The sequence below is a fragment of the Calonectris borealis genome, chromosome W (assembly GCF_964195595.1).
Source record: "Calonectris borealis chromosome W, bCalBor7.hap1.2, whole genome shotgun sequence".
In the NCBI taxonomy this organism is placed as follows: domain Eukaryota; kingdom Metazoa; phylum Chordata; class Aves; order Procellariiformes; family Procellariidae; genus Calonectris; species Calonectris borealis.
Window position 1 is genome coordinate 14,090,574 of NC_134351.1, and position 16,136 is coordinate 14,106,709.

Below are 16,136 nucleotides of genomic sequence, written 5' to 3' on the forward strand. Positions count from 1 at the left end.
GAGTCCCGTTGTCTGACTCATTCTTTCTGGGGTGCCATATCACCATAGGACTTGCTTTTCAAGGCCCAGGATGGTGTTTTGGGCAGAGGCATGGAGCATGGGATATGTTTCCAGCCATCCGGTGGTTGCTTCCACCATTGTAAGTACATGGCGCTTGCCGTGGCGTGTTTGTGGAAGTGTGATATAATCAATCTGCCAGGCCTCCCCATATTTATATTTCAACCATCGTCCCGCATACCAAAGAGGCTTTACTCGCTTGGCTTGCTTGATGGCAGCGCATGTTTCACATTCATGGATAACCTGTGCAATAGCGTCCATGGTCAAGTCCACCCCTTGATCATGAGCCCATCTATATGTTGCATCTCTTCCTTGATGGCCTGAGGTGTCATGGGCCCACCAAGCTATAAATAATTCACCCTTATGTTGCCAGTCCAGATCCACCTGAGCCACTTCAATCTTAGCAGCCTGGTCCACCTGCTGGTTGTTTTGATGTTCCTCAGTGGCCCGACTCTTGGGTACGTGAGCATCAACGTGACGTACTTTTACAGCCAGGTTCTCTACCCGGGCAGCAATATCTTGCCACAAAGCAGCAGCCCAGATGGGTTTACCTCTGCGCTGCCAGTTGTTCTGCTTCCACTGCTGCAACCACCCCCACAGGGCATTTGCCACCATCCATGAGTCAGTATAAAGATAAAATACTGGCCATTTTTCTCGTTCAGCAATGTCCAAGGCCAGCTGGATGGCTTTCACCTCTGCAAACTGACTCAATTCACCTTCTCCTTCAGCAGTTTCTGTGATTTTTCATGTAGGACTCCATACAGCAGCCTTCCACCTCCCAGGCTTTCCCACAAGGTGACAGGACCCATCAGTGAACAGGGCATATTGCTTCTCATTTTCTGGTAGTTTATTATACAGCAGGGCCTCTTCAGCATGCGTCACCTCCTCCTCCTCTGGGGATATTCCGAAATCTTTGCCTTCTGGCCAGTCCGTGATCACTTCCAAGATTCCTGGGCGACTGGGGTTTACTATTTCGGGCCCGTTGTGTAATCCGTGCGACCCACTTACTCCACGTAGCATCGGTTGCATGATGTGTAGAGGGGACCCTCCCTTTGAACATCCAGCCCAGCACCGGCAGTCGGGGTGCCAGGAGGAGCTGTGCTTCAGTACCAACCACTTCCGAAGCAGCTCGAATCCCTTCATATGCTGCCAATATCTCCTTCTCAGTTGGAGTATAGTGGGCCTCAGATCCTCTGTATCCCTGACTCCAGAACCCCAGGGGTCGACCTCGAGTCTCCCCTGGTGCTTTCTGCCCGAGGCTCCAGGTAGGGCCATTCTCCCCAGCTGCGGTGTAGAGCACATTCTTTACATCAGACCCACAGGAGTATGAGGCTCTCGTAGACACCGGTGCACAGTGTACCCTGATGCCATCAAACTATAAAGGGGCAGAACCCATTTGTATTTCTGGAGTGACAGGGGGATCCCAAGAGTTAACTGTATTGGAGGCCGAAGTGAGCCTAACTGGGAATGAGTGGCAGAAACACCCCATTGTGACTGGCCCAGAGGCTCCGTGCATCCCTGGCATAGACTGCCTCAGGAGAGGGTATTTCAAGGACCCAAAAGGGTACTGGTGGGCTTTTGGTATAGCTGCCCTGGAGACGGAGGAAATTAAACAACCGTCCTCCTTGCCCGGTCTCTCGGAGGGCCCCTCTGTTGTGGGATTGCTGAGGGTGGAAGAACAGCAAGTACCAATCGCTACCCCAACAGTGCACCGCCGGCACTATTGCACCAACCAAGATTCCCTGATGCCCTTCCATAAGCTGATTCGTCGACTGGAGAGCCAAGGAGTGATCAGCAAGACTCGCTCACCCTTTAACAGTCCCATATGGCCAGTGAGAAAGTCCAATGGAGAGTGGAGACTAACAGTAGACTATTGTGGCCTGAACGAAGTCACGCCACCACTGAGTGCTGCCATGCCAGACATGCTAGAACTCCAATACGAACTGCAGTTAAAGACAGCCAAGTGGTACGCCACAAATGATATCGCTAATGCGTTCCTCTCAATCCCTTTGGCGGCAGAGTGCAGGCCACAGTTTGCTTTCACTTGGAGGGGTGTCCAGTACACCTGGAACCGACTGCCCCAGGGGTGGAAACACAGCCCTACCATTTGCCATGGACTGATCCACACCACACTGGAACAGGGTGAGGCTCCAGAACACCTGCAATACATTGATGACATCATTGTATGGGGCAACAGAGCAGAAGAAGTTTTTGAGAAAGGGGAGAGAATAATGCAAATCCTTCTGAAGGCTGGTTTTGCCATAAAACAAAGTAAGGTCAAGGGACCTGCAGAGGAGATCCAGTTTTTAGGAATAAAACGGCAAAATGGACGTTGTCAGATCCCAATGGATGTGATCAACAAAATAACAGCCATGTCCCCACCAACTAGCAAAAAGGAAACACAAGCTTTCTTAGGCGTTGCGGGCTTTTGGAGATTGCATATTCCAGATTACAGCCTGATCGTAAGCCCTCTCTATCACGTGACCAGGAAGAAGAACGACTTCAAATGGGGCCCTGAGCAACAAAAAGCCTTTGAATAAATTAAACGGGAGATAGTTCATGCAGTAGCCCTTGGACAAATCCGGGCAGGAGAAGATGTAAAGAATGTGCTCTACACCGCAGCAGGGGAGAATGGCCCTACCTGGAGCCTCTGGCAGAAAGCACCAGGGGAGACTCGAGGTCGACCACTGGGGTTTTGGAGTCGGGGATACAGAGGATCCAAGGCCCGCTACACTCCAACTGATAAGGAGATATTGGCAGCATCTGAAGGGATTCGAGCTGCTTTGGAAGTGGTTGGTACTGAAGCACAGCTCCTCCTGGCACCCCGACTACCTGTGCTGGGCTGGATGTTCAAAGGGAGGGTCCCCTCTACACATCATGCAACCGATGCTGTGTGGAGTAAGTGAGTCGCACGGATTATACAACGGGCCCGTATATGAAACCCCAGTCGCCCAGGAATCTTGGAAGTGATCACGGACTGGCCAGAAGGCAAAGATTTCAGAATATCCCCAGAGGAGGAGGTGACGCGTGCTGAAGAGGCCCCACTGTATAATAAACTACCAGAAAATGAGAAGCAATATTCCCTGTTCACTGATGGGTCCTGTCGCCTTGTGGGAAAGCCTGGGAGGTGGAAAGCTGCTGTAGGGAGTCCTATACGACAAGTCGCAGAAACTGCTGAAGGAGTAGATGAATCGAGCCACTTTGCAGAGGTGAAAGCCATCCAGCTGGCCTTGGATATTGCTGAACGAGAAAAATGGCCAGTACTTTATCTTTATACTGACTCCTGGATGGTGGCAAATGCCCTGTGGTTGTGGTTGCAGCAGTGGAAGCAGAACAACTGGCAGCGCAGAGGTAAACCCATCTGGGCTGCCGCATTGTGGCGGCTCATGGCTTAGGCAGGTACACTCTTCGCTGGGTAAAACACTGGCTGGACAGCCGAGCCCAGAGAGTTGTGGTGAACGGAGTTAAATCCAGTTGGCGGCCGGTCACGAGCGGTGTTCCCCAGGGCTCAGTACTGGGGCCGGTCCTGTTCAATATCTTTATCAACGATCTGGATGAGGGGATTGAGTGCTCCCTCAGTAAGTTTGCAGACGACACCAAGTTGGGCGGGAGTGTTGATCTGCTGGAAGGTAGGAAGGCTCTGCAGAGGGACCTGGACAGGCTGGATCGATGGGCCGAGGCCAACTGTATGAGGTTCAACAAGGCCAAGTGCCGGGTCCTGCACTTCGGCCACAATAACCCCATGCAACGCTACAGGCTTGGGGAAGAGTGGCTGGAAAGCTGCCCAGAGGAAAAGGACCTGGGGGTGCTGGTTGACAGCCGGCTGAACATGAGCCAGCAGTGTGCCCAGGTGGCCAAGAAGGCCAACGGCATCCTGGCCTGTATCAGAAATAGTGTGGCCAGCAGGAGTAGGGAGGTGATCATGCCCCTGTACTCGGCACTGGTGAGGCCGCACCTCGAATACTGTGTTCAGTTTTGGGCCCCTCACTACAAGAAGGACATGGAGGTGCTGGAGCGTGTCCAGAGAAGGGCAACGAAGCTGGTGAAGGGCCTGGAGCACAAGTCTTATGAGGAGCGGCTGAGGGAACTGGGGTTGTTTAGTCTGGAGAAGAGGAGGCTGAGGGGAGACCTCATCGCGCTCTACAACTACCTGAAAGGAGGTTGTAGCGAGGTGGGTGTTGGTCTCTTCTCCCAAGTAAGTAGCGATAGAACGAGAGGAAATGGCCTCAAGTTGCACCAAGGGAGGTTTAGATTGGACATTAGGAGAAATTTCTTTACTGAAAGAGTGGTCGGGCCTTGGAACAGGCTGCCCAGGGAAGTGGTTGAGTCACCATCCCTGGAAGTATTTAAAATACGTGTAGATGTGACACTTAGGGACATGGTTTAGTGGGCATGGTGGTGTTGGGTTGACGGTTGGACTCGATGATCTTAGAGGTCTTTTCCAACCTTAATGATTCTATGATTCTATAATTGATTATATCACACTCCCACAAACCCGCCACGGCAATTGTGATGTGCTCACCATGGTGGAAGCAACCATCAGATGGTTTGAAACATATCCTGTGCCCCATGCCAGCGCTCGGAACACTATCCTGGGCCTTGAAAAGCAAGTCCTATGGCGACATGGCACCCCAGAAAGAATTGAGTCAGACAATGGGACTCATTTCCGAAACACCCTCATAGACACCTGGGCCAAAGAGCATGGCATTGAGTGGATATATCACATCCCCTACCATGCACCAGCCTCTGGGAAAATCGAACGATACAATGGACTGCTAAAGACTGCACTGAGAGCAATGGGTGGTGGGACATTCAAGCATTGGGATACACATTTAGCAAAAGCCACCTGGTTAGTCAATACTAGGGGATCTTTCAGTCGAGGTGGCCCTGCCCAATCAAAACTCTTACGTACTGTAGAGGGGGATGAAGTCCCTGTAGTGCACATAAGAAATGTGCTGGGGAAGACAGTCTGGGTTACTCCTGCCTCTGGCAAGGGAAAACCCATTCGTGGGATTGCTTTTGCTCAAGGACCTGGGTGCGCTTGGTGGGTAATGCGAAAGGATGGGGAAGTCCGATGTGTACCTCAAGGGGATTTGATTTTGGGTGAAAATAGCCAATGAACTGAATTGTATGATGTTAATTGCTATATAATACTGCATGTCATCACTTCTATGGTTGCTATATGTCATATCAACTATATTACAGTAAGAATCACCTAGATTAATGAAGAAGGAACTTTGATGCAATAGAGCAAAGTGCAGCAGTGATGAAACCAGAACTGGCTTCAGGATGCAACAATCCAACACCACACACCATCTCTTCTGCCCTGAAAGACTGTTATGACAGATGGAGCCCAAAGTCATGGACTATATGAACTCAATGGACATTCTAGAGGGATGGCCCATGGACTAAGGGAATGATATCTGTGTGTATATATTAAAAAACTGGAGAAGTGGTGGTGATTAATTGGAATGTATTGGAAAGTGTGGGACCTGGGCATGACGTAGGTGGTATAGAATAAGGGGTGAATACTGTCCTAGTTTCGTCTGGGATAGAGTTAATTTTCTTCCTAGTAGCTGGTATAGTGCTGTGTTTTGGATTTAGTATGAGGAGAATGTTGATAACACACTGATGTTTTAGTTGTTGCTAAGTAGTGTTTACACTAAGTGAAAGACTTTCCAGCTTCCCATGCTCTGCCAGGTGCACAAGAAGCTGGGAGGGAGCACAGCCAAGACAACTGATCCGAACTGGCCAAAGGGATATTCCATACCATATGACGTCATTCTTAGTATATAAACTGGGGGTTGTTGGCCAGGGGGGCAGCTCGGGGACTGGCTCTGTGTCTGTCAGCGGGTGGTGAGTGGTTGCATCACTTGTTTTTCCTGTGTTTTTTTCCTCTCTCGCTCTCTCTCTTGTTGTTTTCCTCCTCATTACAATTTATTATTGTTATTGTTATTGTTGTTGTTTTTGTTGTTGTTGTTATTGTTGTTATTATTATTATTATTTTATTTCAAGTATTAAACTGTTCTTTTCTCAACCCACGAGTTTTCTTACTTCTGCCCTTCCGATTCTCTCCCCCATCCCACCGGGTGGGGGAGGGTGAGCGAGCAGCTGTGTTGTTTTTAGTCCCGACTGGGGTTAAACCACGACACACTGCCATCCACTGGCTGTCTTTGATCACGACACTCCATATTTTACTAAATCTTGAAGGTTTTTTTTTATTTAATCTGCTGCTACTGAAGTGGAATGTATTATTGTAAGCACACTATTTGAGAGTAATGGAAATGCCAGAAATCTTTATGTTATATTCCTTCCAAATATAAGATGCATGCTTTTTACTTTCTATTTTGCTTTATTAAGTCAATTATTGAGGTTGGTAACTCAAGTACTGAAGAATCAGGGGATTCTAGGTTAAACTCTTATGCACAATTAATTCATCTGCATTACCTGAATTATGTGTATGTTTTTGGTTTATGCTCCTGAATAAGAAACATGCAATACTTAAAATTAAGCATGTATATAGTTGCAAAAGGAAAATGGGACAATTTGGGAGTAATCTAAAATTTGTGTGACAACTTTTCCAGCCTCCACCTCGTTTAGGAATGTCCTGAATGAGAGTGGTTTCTCTATTTTAATAATCTTCCATGGGTTTCCTTTCCACGAGCACATCCAGTTTCTTCTTGAACTCATATATAAACAGCTTTGTGGTATTTTTTCTTTATTTTTTTCTTCACTATTTTCTCTTTTTAAACTTTCCCCTCTTTTATTCCTTGGTTTTCCTTCACTTCATTTCTGTGATATAATCAATCTTATTATAATTAGGCTTACTGATATGTGATTAATATTCCATGGTTAAAACAACTTGCCTTTTACATTTCCTAATGTGCTCCCATCCTAAACAGTGGCAGGTATATTTACCTTCTTAGTACAACAGCTTCTCTATGACAGGAGAAATCTATCCAGATGTGAGGTCCAATAAATTTAATATGCAGATGTGTTTTAAGAAAATGTTGAAAGGAAGAATAGATACAAATATCCAAAGAAGAAAGTGTGCTCAGTGTTTCAGTAATTAAATTGTTTATCCAGTTTGCTGCCATGTGCTGAAATATTACCCAGAATTCTAGGAAATGTAGAAGTGGATTATGAGTTCAAGGATGGAGCACTAATTGAATTCTTAATTGAAATGACTCATCTAAGCAATGCAGTGACCTGGATTGCCCCCCTTTCCAAATCGTGTCCTGGCACAGGTGCCACACTAAAAGCTTGACTCTTGTACATCTAAAAGAAAGGTTATATGCAGAGGAAGATTTGCTGGATGGGGGTCACCATTTGCAAGTGAAATGCATTTTTTCTTACAACAACACAAGATGGATTGGTCTTTTTCTCACTCATTTTGTCTCAGCCAAAATTGGTCACACTGGGCACAAAGCTTACTAGGTACTTCGATCTACAGGGCTTAACTGAGGTATGGACCTTACACAAACTCTCTGTAAAGGCATGAATTTTGCTCATCTTGACACTTACATAGGAAGAGAGCTATAATTAGATGGACTAATCAACATCTCTAAAAATTATATGTAAGCTGAGAATAGGAGTTTCCAATTATAATGATTGCAAGTTAAACATCAGGTGAAATTTCACTCATTATGATGATAATCGTTTTCCTTTGTTGTGCATACTGACTCTGTTATTTTTAAAAGAGAATATTTATTGGGTTTTGCCTCATTAAAAAACAGTGTTTATATTAATGCTGGATTTTTAATGTTTTGGACTTCCTCGTTCACTAGGGGACTCTTACAAGCCTGGTCCTTTATTTTAGTGGTTTATAACTGAACCATAAACACCTATTTGGCAGCGAAATTTGGAGCAGATTAAGCAAACAAACAAAAAAAGTTATTCTTGATTTCTACTACTGACAAGTGACTAGAAGCTAGGATATTTAACATGGTTTTAGTGTCTTACAAATAGAGATTTGCATCTGACTTCCACTACCCATGCAACCTGGAGTCTACACATACTTGCAAAGTATGATCCACTAGCAGAAAATACACACATCACAGAAGAAGAGTCAGCTCCAGTGAGAGGATAGAATAACTTTCCAAAGGCCTTTTGTTAAAATTTTGCCACTAAGTTAAAAGGGTATTTGAAATAATTTTTGCCTCTCTTGAATTTATTAATTTCTGCCAGCTGGTAAATCTTTTCTCTAAAAACCTAAAAATACCTAGTGCAAATAAATGGAATATTTTTCTTAAGAACATCAAGAAGCAGAAATTGAGTTTGTATCGCTTGTTTTGAAAAGAACTTAATAGCCAAGAAATCAGAGTTCTCTTTAGTATTTTGATACACCAGTATTGATTGTCTTCATTATTCTGTCAAAGCTAATACAGTGCATACACACATCAAGTACACCCTCATGATATCCTTACTTTCAGGAAACTGCAGAAACAAATACAAGCTTGATTAAAGGAATAAACAAACAACAATTATCCACAACTTCAATAGCATGTTTATTGTCTTTGATTCTTAAAAGAAATTTCTTGTGGCTGGAAAACTCTTAACCCAATGATAGGAGAGGACAAAACATAGGCTAAAAGTATTTTATAATGTACTTACATATCACTGGCAATGGAGGAGTTCCTGGACATGGACTTTGGAGAAAGGTCATAGTCACTGTCTGACCGGTAAAGGAAAGACTCCCTACGTTGACTGTGGACAAAATTTGCCTGAAGAATTAGCCCTGATCCAGGGCTCATCATGGGATCCAAGGGACTTCGTCCCGATGATGTACCATTGTCTACATCGAAACTGCAAAAAGATAGGAGAAAAAGATTTATGCCATTGACATAAGAATTTTGAAAGTAATAAACACTCTTCTGACAAATTTATCATTAGGTAATTGCTTCTTGATAATAATGGGGAAATCAAGACCCGGTCAAGTCCACTGCAAAGCCAAAAACAATTTAGATCCAGCACTTCTAGCTATTGTATTTGGTATTGAGTGGTAAACAAGTTTATCATTCCTAGGGAGCACTGCCGTCATGAGAGGCTGAAGGGGGGCAGGGAGAGAGAGAAAGAGAGGGAGAGAGAGATGCTTTTTCACATAGTCTGTGATGGTTCCACAAAGGGCTTTGAAAATCAGTGCAAAGACCTTGAATGAGACTCCGCAATCAATTAGAAACTAATGCAAGGTGAGCAGTGCTAGGACGTGCTCATGGCAACCCGTGTTGCTTAGCAGCCTGATAGCTGTGTTTTGTACCATATGGAGTCCTTTTGGAGCATGTGGCTCAGTTTGTAGACTTAATGTGTTGCGGTATGCAATTTCGGAGGTCACAGATGTGTGGATTAGCAAGATTATGTCTGCATCTGATAGGATGGAGCACATTTTATCCAGCCAGAAGTGGAAGATGACTTTTGTTTCCCTGGTTCTTTGTGTCTCTAAAACCAAAGATCAATTTTAGTTTTACAGCACAGTAGAAAAGGTGCGTATGAGACCTTGGCTTATAACTACTTGGGCTCATTTGCCATATTAATGGGAACTTAAATAATGCTGATAAAGCATTTAGGAATGAGGGATGAACAGAGGATCTATCACATGATTTTTAAAATATGGATAAGTGCCAGCATCATAATATATATTTGTAACGAATGCATCTAAAGTACTCATTTTGGAAACAGTGTTCACATGAAGGACACCCACTGGTTTTCAATTATATCTAATGACAGCTGAAGAGAAAATATTCAGTACATGTCAGCTGTTGATTAGACTTCAACCTGGCGCAGGTGTCACAGCAGGTACATGCTACTCTCTGCACTAGCTTGTTTCTTGCTGTTATCTACCATTGACCTGAGGTTGCAGTGTCAGCAGCTGTAATGTTTCACTGAAGTGACGGCATTCCCATGGCTTTTTTCTTTGTTAAATTAACTAATCAAAGAAACATATATTGCCTATTTTGACAGAGATTCACATTGCCTGGCAGAGAACAGACCTTGCTTTCATGTTCTATTTCATTGTTTTATCATTACTTTTCACATATTCCTGGAATTGCAAGCTTTCTGCTGCACTCAGTCTATATTATTTATTTTGTATTCACCTTTCACAGTTTGAATGTAGGAAAGCAAAATATTTTTTTCCAAAAAACTATTCAGAAAATAGTATTACACAAATAAACTTCAAGAGAGATTTTCAGAACAATTCACTGTCAGTAAATCCTAACACATACACTTCTTCCCAAATTTGATTTTTTTTTTATTATGCCTGAGTACTTTTTCTGTATCCTCAAATGTGCTGCTACTACTATGTGGCATTATCAATCTCAAGCTAACAAAACTTAATCTGTAAGACAGCAGATAAGAGTTCTGCCTCTAGCCTGCTGGGTGATCTTGGACAACACAAAGCTCCTCTCTGCATTTCATTTTCCCTATTCATTGGATCTTTGTGATCATTGTGAGATCTGCTCACAAAAAATATTGAAAAAAATATTGGAAAGGGCAAGACGGTATGAATACTAGAGTAAAACATCCTTTGCATCTTATATTGCCATAAGTTAATAACCATATTACTACTATCATGAGTACTATTGTTCACTAGTAATGAATGTCTTTTGAATTCGATTTCCTGAATATTCCAGGAGCACAAAATACTCACAATGCCAATAAAGGTTTTGGAACATTTGTGAGCTCCTCATATCCAAATATCCTAAAACTTCTATTTAATTGCCTAAATAAAACAGTTTTTTTTCTTTAAACAGCTGCAAGAAAACACAAACTCCTAAACAATACACAGTCTGCATGTTTTGTTTTTCTATTGAGGGGAGGAGGGCAGATCTTTCATGCAATTTTAGGTAAAATAAAAGATGATTGTTTACTCCTATGCTCAATAAGACTATCTTCTGCAATGGCAGTATCATTTCAAATATATATAAGCTTGTCTGAAAGCTCTAAAGCAAAAGTTAAAACTGGGATAGAAATAAATGAAGGTAAATGTAATTTCTTTAACAGTGGACTTAATTATTCAACTGAATAAAAGGTATTTTATTGGATTAAAGGAACATATGGTTTTGTTTTCAGATTTGTTTTTATTTTCTTCACCCACCTTTTGTGGACATGATATGAATATTTTATTACCAGTCTTATTTCTCCCAGTCAGAAACTAAGGCAGGCTTCTATGAATTATTTCATTGTCAGATTATAAAATAGTGATTTTTTTTAAAATTTAAAAGTCTATTGGATAAAATTGCAGGTTCGTTAGCTGTGAAAGGCCCTGTGGCTTGCACCACCAGATAACTACAAGTATGTGCAAGACTTGCATATAGCTGTTGTGATAGGAATTTTATCCTGTGATATTGTGTTGTGTCATAGATGGGTGTCAAAAGTAATGAAAGGGATCCAAATATATCAACTAGGATTTGGCTCATACTGCTCAATGAAAATGTCTTTTATGTAAATATGCATCAAGAAAAAAAATGTTCAGTGCTACAGTCAAAGAGAGAGTGTGAATACAGCACTGGTTTGCCGGAAACATATGTTGATATAAAAAAGTTTCTAAAATGCTACAGTAGTTAAGTGTCTTGTTTAGCTCTTACTGATACATTTGCTAACACTTTCAGATACAAAAGGTTATAGAAATCTAACTGAAAAATGTGTTATTACACTGAAAATCAAATAAATTGTTTCTTTGGCTGAATCACAAGTCTTACTTGCAAGAAATGGAGCTGCTGATCACACTGCATCAAATGAACAGAGAATCAGAATGGGGAATTGAAGACTTTCACGCAAGTTGTTTATTTTTTCTTGCTGCATACATTGAAAAAAATTAAAAGTTTAAGATACAAAATGAGATAGACTATTTTGCCTGGGCAGAAATTGCAGAAAGTCAGCTGTGGTTGCTTCATATTTACCTTTTCACTCCTGTGAAAATATGCAAGAATATGCTGTGAATTAAAAAGTGCATGCTCAGTGACAAACCAAAAGTTATTCCCTCCCTAGTGTGTTCCTCAGCCTCCTTGCACTTTTGGTGGGGGCTGCTCTTTGGAAAGGTAGGAGGAGCATGGAAGTTGTTACTGAAGGCACCAGAACTGTTTTGCCACCATTTCACAGGCAGAAAGTGCCCATTTAAAGATAGAATTTTCCACCGCTGTTTTGCAGCCAGCTTTGGGCACTTTGCATGACACATGCAAAGCGAGGCTGCTTTTAGTGACAGGACCATTTGGCACAGCATGCATCACAGAATTCTCTGTGTTCAAAGAGCTTTGCTGCAACCCCAGAGATGCCAAAGCTATGAAAGGCCGGTGCTAATTCAGCAACATTTGTGTGTGCATTTTGACAAAATGTTTTATGACATTACTGGTTACTGTTTATCCTTAGAGCCTCATTCAGTGTTCACTGATGACAAACATGACATGAGATGAAAGTTCAGCCTTTTTTCCTTTTTTGGCTATTCATTGTGTTTGCACATCTTGCCCACCGTGTATCATCCAGGCTCTGTACTGAGATGGGGATAAAGGTGGTGAACTCTCCTGAGTGACTTATAAACATTCATGGCTGATCTTCCCTGTGCTCTAATAGAAAAAGAAGTAATAACATCACAAGCAACCTTTAGGAAGATTATTAATGATTTGCTTCAGGCAATAGTGGGAATCTGTGGCAAAGACAGGAAAGGTTCTGGATCCTAGATCTCAGCAGCACTGCTTCATTGTTAACGACTGCACAGCTTCTTTATACAGTGAAAGAAACCCTCTGTGGACTTCCTTTCGAGTCCTTAAATAGCTCTCTCCTACTCTCTGCAAAGTTGCTAGAAGAAAAAAAGGGGAAAATCTGTGTACAAAATATAGCTTATAGTTACATAAGGAGTAATAGCATCATAAAGAATATGCATAAGCGCTTGTAATTAAGGCCTCGTAGAAAATCTTAATGTTGGTCTTCCTTATTACTGAGAGTTTAGCAATTTAGTCCTGTAGTTTTTTTGTTTGGGTTTGTTTTTTTTAGAGAAGTCAGCAATAGTAAAAGCGGGAAGGAAATAAATACCACCCCAAAATGAAGAATTTACTAGACTTTATAAGAATACAAATTGCACTTCTGATATTCCCCTTATAAGTCTCTCTCCACCTTCAGCCTCTCCTATCTTGGAAACTGAGGGAGAGAGGTAGGAGCCAAATTAACTGATCTTCTAGGGACACCTTATCTTTTAAGGCCATCTTTAAACATTACAGAGGGACAAGCAAGTTCTAGAGGAGCAAATTTTGTCCCCGTCAAAGGAGTCCATTGTCCTAGTGTAATGATCTACCTACGCATCTCAGTGTCCTTACTTCCCAGAAGTCCTGTCCTGTATTTTCACCTGGAAGCACAATCCCACTATGACACCGAATGGGTGCATTTGGCATAGCAGCTGTAATTCACTGAAGTTATCACAGAAGAGCTGCCCTGTAGCAACTTCCTTTGGGCAGGGTCTTATTTAGAGCAAAAGCAAGGTAATAAAACTTTATTTACATCTCCAAGAAAAAGGTAAACTATTTATAGCCTGTGCCCCAGGACAGGAGCCCACCCCTGGAGGAGGCAGTCTGTAGCTACTGGAGAAAGGGGAGGATCGGATGGTCCCTTCAAATGCAGAATCCTATTTTATTCCTTGGATTGCTCGGGCTGAAAAACATCTCAGCTGGGGGGACCCACCGTGGACATGGAGGGTGGTAGAGAAAGGCCACAGTGGGCCTGTCTCTAGGATCGTTCAGTATAAAAGTCCAGGGTAGGGAAAGGCTCATTCCTTGTCAGACAGGATAGGACAGGCAGAGTGTGCTCTTAGACCGTTTGTGCATTAATTACTGTGTATCCTGTCTAATCAAAGCAGGAGAGTTTAAAGTTTTGTTCTTAGACGTGATGGATTTATTCTGCATTAGTTAGAGGTTATTTTAGTAGGTGTCCTGGTTTCGGCTGGGATAGGGTTAAATTTCTTCCTAGTGCTGTGTTTTGGATTTAGTATGAGGAGAATGTTGATAACACACTGATGTTTTCAGTTGTTGCTAAGTGCCCTCCTAGTCCAAGGACAGCTCCCGTGCCTACTGACTGAGCTAGGTACACAAGATGGGAGGGAACATAATCAGGACAGCCAGCCCAGCTGGCTAATGGGGTATTCCATACCATGTGACGTCATGCTCAGTATATGAAGGGTAGGCGTGATCCAGGAAGTACCGATCGCTACTTGGTTATCGGTCAGCGCGGGTGGTGAGCAATTGCATTGTGCATCACTCATTTTGTATATTTTATCATTATCATTATTATTTTCCCTTTTTTTTCCCTGTTCTATTAAACTGTCTTTATCTCAACCCACGAGTTTTTCTCACTCTTACCCTTCCGATTCTCTCCCCGTCCTGCTGTGGGGTGGGGGGAGTGAGCGAGCGGCTGCGTGGTATTTGGCTGCCTGCCAGGTTAAACCACGACAGTCCTTTTTGGCGCCCAACGTGGGGCACGAAGGGTTGAGATAACGACACATCTGACCCGAACGGGTTAAAACAAATTTGTTATAAGCATTCATTATATCAGTTTAGTACTCGATGTTCACAATGTTGATTTATTTGCTCTCAGAGTTTTTGGATCTCTTCTTGCAGTTTTGGTATGTAGCACCTTACTGGCTGTCTATACTGCTGATTATCAGTTTGTATGTGGGGTTGGTCATCTCTGGGAAATGGATTAAGGTCATTGCTTTGCTATACTGTGTGACCTGGCTTTATGTTATGATAAAATTATTGGTCACGAGCCTGTACTCAGCACTGCCATCATTCCTGTTCTTCGGGAGCTATCTTTTGGAAACTATTAATAATTACACTTCTTACGTCTTCACCTCAGAGGATGAATTTAGTGGGGAGACAGGATGGGACACTTTCTCCCACTTGTTCACCTTCCCCTCCATATCTTCAGAAACTCCTTTTTCTTCTATCCTCTTCATGAAGACGTCCACAATATTCCCTGAGAATTTTGAATATCCTTGGGATGTTCAAACAAGCATGATCATATTGCTATGTCTCCTGAATGTGGTTCAGGCCTTGTTTAGGGTTAAACAACTATTCAGGAATACTGTCCAGAGATCAATCCCAGCAACAGATACAGTGACTACTCAAACCCCCACGACAGGCACTGTAGCTACTTCAACCCGCACGACAACCACCGTGGCTACTTCAACCCCCACAACAACCACTATGGCTACTCAGACCCCGGCAACAGTCACTACAGTTACTCCAACCCCCGCAACAGGCACTGCAGCCACTCAAACTCCGCCAACAGTCACTGCAGTTACTCCAACCAGTGCGACAAGCACTGCAGCCACTCAAACCCCGGCAACAGTCACTACAAATACTCCAACCCCCGCGACAGGCACTGCAGCTACCCAAACCCTCGCGACGGGTACTACAGCTGAACCAGAGGACCAACCGTCGCTGGTATCCGTCGCCCCTGTACAGAAGAAGAAATCTTGGAAGCGGAAGTCAGGTCGTGTAGAAAAGGATGATGGAAAAGCAGGCACATCACGAGGAGGGGAGGAGGAAGAGGAAGAACTCATAAATGAGACGGAAACCACCCGATCCTTATCCCTGAATGAGTTGCGAGATATGCGGAAAGATTTCGACCGTCGTCCAGGCGAGCATATTGTTACCTGGCTGCTCCGATGCTGGGATAATGGGGCCAGTAGCCTGGAATTAGAGGGGAAGGAGGCCAAACAGCTGGGATCCCTTGCTAGGGAAGCGGGTATTGACAAAGCAATCGGAAAAGGGACACAGGTCCTCAGCCTCTGGAGGCGACTGCTGTCAGGCGTAAAGGAAAGGTATCCCTTCAAGGAAGATGTTATATATCGCCTAGGCAAATGGACCACTATGGAGAGAGGTATCCAGTACCTGAGAGAACTAGGCGTGCTGGAGGTGGTTTATAGTGACCTGGATGACGCCCGAACACCCAAAGATCCAGATGACGTCCAGTGCACGCGACCCATGTGGCGGAAGTTGGTACGGAGTACACCAGCATCGTATGCCAGTTCGTTGGCAGTACTGTGCTGGAAAGAGGAAGAAGCACCAACGGTGGATGAGGTGGTTAGCAGACTT

At 43.5% G+C, this 16,136-nt stretch overlaps 1 protein-coding gene across 3 annotated transcripts in view; it reads right to left on the minus strand.

Annotated features, from left to right (window-relative positions):
* The window catches only part of LOC142075110 (3',5'-cyclic-AMP phosphodiesterase 4D-like), a 659,649-nt gene that overhangs the window by 212,117 nt on the left and 431,396 nt on the right, over positions 1-16,136 (minus strand). For all 3 annotated transcript variants that reach the window (XM_075136129.1, XM_075136130.1, XM_075136131.1), the window contains exon 2: positions 8,671-8,862. In XM_075136129.1, coding sequence (XP_074992230.1) covers positions 8,671-8,862 — 192 coding nt within the window. The remainder of the gene's footprint in view (positions 1-8,670; positions 8,863-16,136) is intronic.